General features: G+C 48.6%; 1 protein-coding gene across 1 annotated transcript in view; it reads left to right on the plus strand.

Annotated features, from left to right (window-relative positions):
- The window catches only part of LOC125945473 (uncharacterized), a 23,969-nt gene extending 21,149 nt beyond the window's left edge, over window positions 1–2,820 (plus strand). Inside the window, exon 2 of the mRNA XM_049667217.1 lies at window positions 2,464–2,820. Coding sequence (XP_049523174.1) covers window positions 2,464–2,520 — 57 coding nt within the window. The 3' untranslated portion in view covers window positions 2,521–2,820. The remainder of the gene's footprint in view (window positions 1–2,463) is intronic.
- The last annotated feature ends 3,198 nt before the right edge of the window (window positions 2,821–6,018 follow it).

Genomic DNA, 6,018 nt, shown 5'->3' on the forward strand with positions numbered 1-6,018 from the left:
GGTTAGACAAAGTGATGCGCTTAATAAAAATTAAGCATAGGGTGGACTCTACTGACGTAGCAAAGTGACATGTGGTGATCGATACAAAAAAGTCGCAGTGTCGCCCGAAAGATGAAGCATCAACTGCGATAGCAAATTTACTAGTACAGTATACGGAGTAAGGACAGTAGCTTTATGGGCTGCATAAACTTGGACACATTCGCTTACCAACTGAATTAACAAGCATGGTGTCAGCGCGCTCAAGCTAACATGAATAGATCACACTCGATGACCGCAGACAAGCACTGTCAAAACGCTTGCCTGAGCAAGCGCGGCAGGAGCAGTGACCGAAGGTTCGTGTGGGCTATCGCTTCCCCGGCCGATGAACGGGGAAGCGATACTGAGGGGAAGCGGTACTGAACGGGGAAGCGAAACTGAGCGGCGATAGCACAGCGCATACAAAGGTCAGAGCCGTGTGGAGATCGCTTTCAAGATACGGTGCGCGCGACAGCCCTCGGCCGCGCAAAGTACAAGTATACGCAGTTCCTGGCAGAGTAGAAGTCGTGCACCGTCCCTCCCGCGCTGCCTTCCCGCTTTCCTCCTTTCGCGTGGGAGATTGAGTCGCCAGTTCCCCTTGCGCCCGGTCGCTAAACGACGCCTCCCTTCCCTCCCTCCCTCCCATTCCCCCATGGCCTTTCGCACGACCGCAGACGTCGTGTTTGCTCTTCGCCGTGCGTTCGGTCTCCGTGAGAGCGCCCGTCTCTCGCGCGCTTTCACTCGCACATACAGCATACGGCGCGCGGCGACGAGTTTATCGTCGTTGGACTTTATACAGAACCTCACGATGACGACGACGGCGACGGCGACGACAGGAATGCGCTTGAGTGTCCATATAATTACTATCGCAACAAAAAAGTTATCGTGCTGTGGACTGGTGATGATTCATGCATTAAAAATAATGCTTCTGCGTTCTTTCGACAAGTACATTTCGAAACTATGCAGTGTGAGCTCTGTCATTAATGTACAAGGAAACATGTAAACACGATTACGAATAACAACACAGACAGGACGCGTAAATCTGGTTTTATTAAATATCTATTAGTGGTACGAAATCATTTCCTGTTCAGAGTTATTAATTTGCTACATAAATGCTACATAAAAACAAATGACACAAAAATCAACCTATTTGAAAGGATCGTTCATGGCACCATTGCTCTGACTCGCTGGGGCACTGCGTTCGAAGCTTTGTAGCGTTTGCCAGCGTTGCCGGTGAAATCAAAGTTCATTGCAGACACTTCCTTGTTTGCAGATTCGACCTTCACGGCAGTCGCTGATCTGGTAGGCACGGTGTCGATGTGAAACGCTTGGCGGGACACAGGAGCAGGAAGGACGCTTTTTGGTGCAGGGATGTTGGACTCCTTCCAGGAGTTTCTGCATAGTTATATTATTCTATCAATAGCGCCCCCGCTACTATGCTTAAGTAAGGCGGTGAACAGTATCCTAGTATATAAAAAAAGAGAAGGATGAGATGCTGCGCCCATCTCACTGAAACATGTTTTTTCTCGATACAAAGGCGAATAATGTGTGCCTATCCCACGTACACAGTGGGTTTGTGCCATTAAATAAGGCATCATCATCATCATAATATCGCGTGCGGCGAAGACGATGAAGACCACGTGCGATCTGACCGCGAGGCGCTCGGCCACGCTAGAAGCAAGGGTATGACGTGGCTCGTTGGGATGCGTCAGTACAGTCACAGAAGGCATCACCTGCGCTTTCCACGACGGCGAAGCGGTCTGCTGGACGACAACCACGGCTGTTCCATCCCTTCCCCGAAGAGACTGTTCGCAGCCGGAATCCTTCTGTACAAAGTGGACTGCAGCATGGCGAGGCGGGTGGCAGAACATTTGGCAGAACAGCAAGCCGACACAACGGTGCGTCACATTTGGCTGGCGGAGGGGGGATTGACGCGCTGCGGCGACGCGAGTTGGTGCAAGGCGGCTTCCACGTTGCGGAACATCCAGGGCTACATTGTGCTGTTCGACGCCTCGCACGACAACGCGGACGGGGAGCACGGAGGCCACGTCTGCACTGGTGACGTCTTCCCGCAGCCGCAGCTGTCATCCCTGCTCTCATCGCCGTTCGAGCACCCATTGCAATGTGGACGCCTCGCACGAGAAACCCCTGCGGAGAAGGTGAGCAACGTTGAAGTTCTTGATGAGCAGCTACGCCAAGGTGGGCGCCGCACTGGTCAACTAATGAGAACACTACTTGGTTGACTGAGCCTATAGAGAAAGCAGCTGTGCGGGACACATCTAGGAATAATATTTAATCAATCTTGCTCCTATAAATACCACCGCTTGCGCGCAACCGGGCGCAGCTTCGCGTCCTTCTCTTCTTTGATATACTAGTATACTGTTAATTCACCGCCTTACTTAAGCATAGTTGTGGTGGCGCTAGTGATACCTCAATATACCTGTGCAGAAACGCCTGGAAGCAGTTCGACATCCGCGCTCCAGCAAGCGGGCTTGTTGCTGCTAGTGTCCCGCCAAGCGTTTCACATCAAGACCGTGCCTACGAGATCAGCAACCGCCGTGAAGCAGAACGGCGAATCTGCAAGCAAGGAAGTGTCTGCAAGGAACTTTAATTTCACCGGCATATCTTGCAAACGCTACAAAGCTTGGAATGTGGTGCCCCAGCCAGTCAGAGGAATGGGGCAACGAAACAATACTTTCTAATAAGCTAATTTGTATGTCATTCGCTTTTATGTAGATTTTATGTATCAAATTAATAACTCTGCAATGGAAACAATGTCGTACCACAAATAGACATCTTTAATAAAACCAGATTTAAGCGTCCTGTCTGTCTTTTTCTTTAAAATAGTGTTTGCATGTCTCCATGTACATTGACAAACTCCACTGTACAGTGTCGACCTGTACCTGTCAAAATAACGCAGAAGTTTTATTTTTAATGCACGAATCATCATCAATCCACAGCCAGATGTTTTTTAAAGTGAAGCTTTATATGGCTAGGCGAAACGAAACTGTGCGTCGCCTGTGTAAAGCACTGGCGTGAGAGTCGTCGTCTTCTTCTGCAGTTGGCTCGTTAGCGCCCCTCGGGCTGTGCTCGTGCTCGGCACGCGCTCATGCCACTGCTTCGTCGTTGTCGTCGTCTTCCACAGCTGGCTCCATTGCCGCTCATGATTCCAGCGTAGAATTTCACTTCTCTTCTCTTGTCGCAATGAGGAGGCCGCGTTTACGGGGGTATGAGCCATTGCCTAAGGGGGTATGAGACATTCATTGTCTGATGTAACGGACAGAATTAATTTTGAAGCAATTTAATTTCGAAGAATCGCAAGCAGCAATGGGGCGGGCGAATGCTGGGGCGCTATAACGTATAATGATTCCAAACTGCTTTGATTCCAATTTCTGCAATCAGCCTCCACGATTGGCGAAAACATTTTCGGGCCACTCCCAACTTCATCTGTCTGTCACGCGACGTCACGAAAACCGCGATAGCTCCCCATCTGATATAACGTGTACACACTGATTATGCATGATTAAACCGCAGAAAAGAAAAATAATCATTTCTGATTTGACCCCTTTTCACCATTAGCCCTCTACTATTGGTCCAATGTTTTCTGGCTACGCCCACTTCGTCTGTCTGTCACGCGACCTCACAAAACCATGAAACCTCACCACGTCAAAGTGACGTGTACGCGAAAAAAATGCATGAGTATGCCGAAAAAAAAACTGATAAATTTTCTGAATAGCCACAGACTGCCCCGTTCCGAAAGGAATAGAAGATGGCTGCCCGCCGAGCGCTGAGGCCCTCGCTACTCGCACCTGCCGGTGAGCATGTATTTATTTGCGCATGATAAACCTTTTTGCGTGACAGTAAAAACGTTATCTTGCCCTTTCGGCATGCATACGACATCGCTCTGCCAACTCTTCCTTGCTGAGTATCCATTTTAGCTGCATTCTTATCCTTCCGTTGCACTCCGTCGCGATTTTCGACCACCCACGGCAAGGTAACTATAGCGAAGCGGACCCATCGGAGAAGCCGGCACCACCCTCTTCATGCGGTTATCTATTTTCACTGTGCTAGCTAGGCCCCATCGAAACCCTCTCCACTAGAGCGTGCTCCTCGCCTCTTGTCAGCCAATTAGATAAGAATAACCGCTGAGTGTAGACAATGTTATTGGTATTGAAAGCGAACAAAGGTGACCTCCTATAAACGAGGAGAGTGTTTGATTGCGTTGTTCAGACAACGTTGCGGGTCACCGCCCGATGCTTGCGTCGGTGGTTACGTATATTTGACGTCAGTAGTTTGGAATCAAAACAGTTTGGAATCATTTTACGTTATAGCGCCCTTGCTAACCACGCCGCCGAGCATCGAACGCAAGCTACAACGGCGTACTGCGGGCATACCATCATGTAACGTCGTTCTCTCCGTCGCAGCGGAACTTGTGTGTAACCTCATTAAGAAACACAAAGACGTAGCCAATAATTGAGAAATACTTCAATGAACCATCGGGATTAACCCAGTCATAAACACCGAGGCCGCACGTTTCAGCTTCGCTATCTGTACGGAGTGCATGAGTGGTGATTTTTTCTTCATCGATCTCCACTTGCCCCATTCCTACGCCAGCAGAGTCCACCGTATATGCCTGAAAATTTTCTAAAACTCATCACTTTATCTAATCCTGTACTCACCTTGTCACCAACAATCTTCTGGCGTAAGCGTGACGGCCGTGGGGTAATCGGCAAGAAGGTATTTTTGTGCATTCGCCTTTTCAAAGTGATTAGCGTTGCGACATAAGGAGGCTTGTAGCGCTTTAGGGTTGCTGAAAGGTCACAACTGCTTCTAACTTGTTGAAAGTATACATAGGGCTAACAGGTACTTGTGCTAATTATGTCAGTTTAGGGATTGTTAATGGAAATAAATAAAAAAAAGACCGTTACTGTCACCTGGTCGCGCACTGCACTTAGAGTATTTGCGTGCCTCTCTTGAAGGAGATGATTATTATTCGTAGCCAAAGTGAACATAATACAGGAACAATACAGTGCTGAATATCGCACAACCATGGCACAACGCGACAGTACCGTCACTGAAATGCTTGAGTCAAACTACTAGTACATTGCAGAAGTAACAGAGCCAGCTGTTCATATGCAACGTGAAAGGCGTTAATTGCTCAGGCCACGTAGAATGCGTGGCTTCATCAACTATGACCCTCCTCTCAAGATGATGATGATGATGTTTCCTTCCGGTTCGCTAGAACCGTGTGTTCCCGCCTGTCTGTTTGACGAATTTTTTTTTTTTTCGTTACTGCGCTGGTGTGGCCTGAAAATGTTTACGTGGAGTCCTTGCGTGCTCTACAGCGTGACGACACGGCAGGTCATTTAGCAGCAACATTAAAATACTAGCTCCGTTTTATGTAAATACATGAGGACGTAAGAATACAGCGTTGGCAACATTCGTGTTTTCTTGTCTGAAGAACACATCGGCTGCACTAATTTCTATGCTTGGGTACCGGATCACAACTTTACGTGGGATAACCTCATCCACGACCCACTAGCCGCCGTAGCCACAGCGCATTGTTTCTGACCCCTCCCTTTCCACATCCACGCCAGATGCATGTACAGCGTTGTTTTGGACGTTCAGGATCCTGGAAGACGTTTGCGACTTTTTTTTACTCAGGAAATTTGGTGTGAATCATCATAAAGTCCTAGTTCCCTGTTTCTACATTTCAATATTACCTTGTAGAACAAAGTAACAGCCGTCAGGTTGTTTGTTAAATTCACCTCATTATGCATGCGGCACCACGAAGGGCGCCTTGCTGTGACGTATGGGGCGGCGTTAAGTGAAACTTCGCCATATACCACGCGATAAGGCGGACTGTCTCGACCCTGCTGCTGAAGTGGTTAGGCGTTTAGTCTGAAGCCACGCAAAGCGCCAATCGGGCAGCTCTCGCGGGAAAAGGGAAATGCCAGTGCGCGGCTTCCTTTTAAGCAACCCATCTACGTCATAGAGGAGGTA

This window comes from Dermacentor silvarum, chromosome 1, assembly GCF_013339745.2.
Source record: "Dermacentor silvarum isolate Dsil-2018 chromosome 1, BIME_Dsil_1.4, whole genome shotgun sequence".
Lineage (NCBI taxonomy): Eukaryota > Metazoa > Arthropoda > Arachnida > Ixodida > Ixodidae > Dermacentor > Dermacentor silvarum.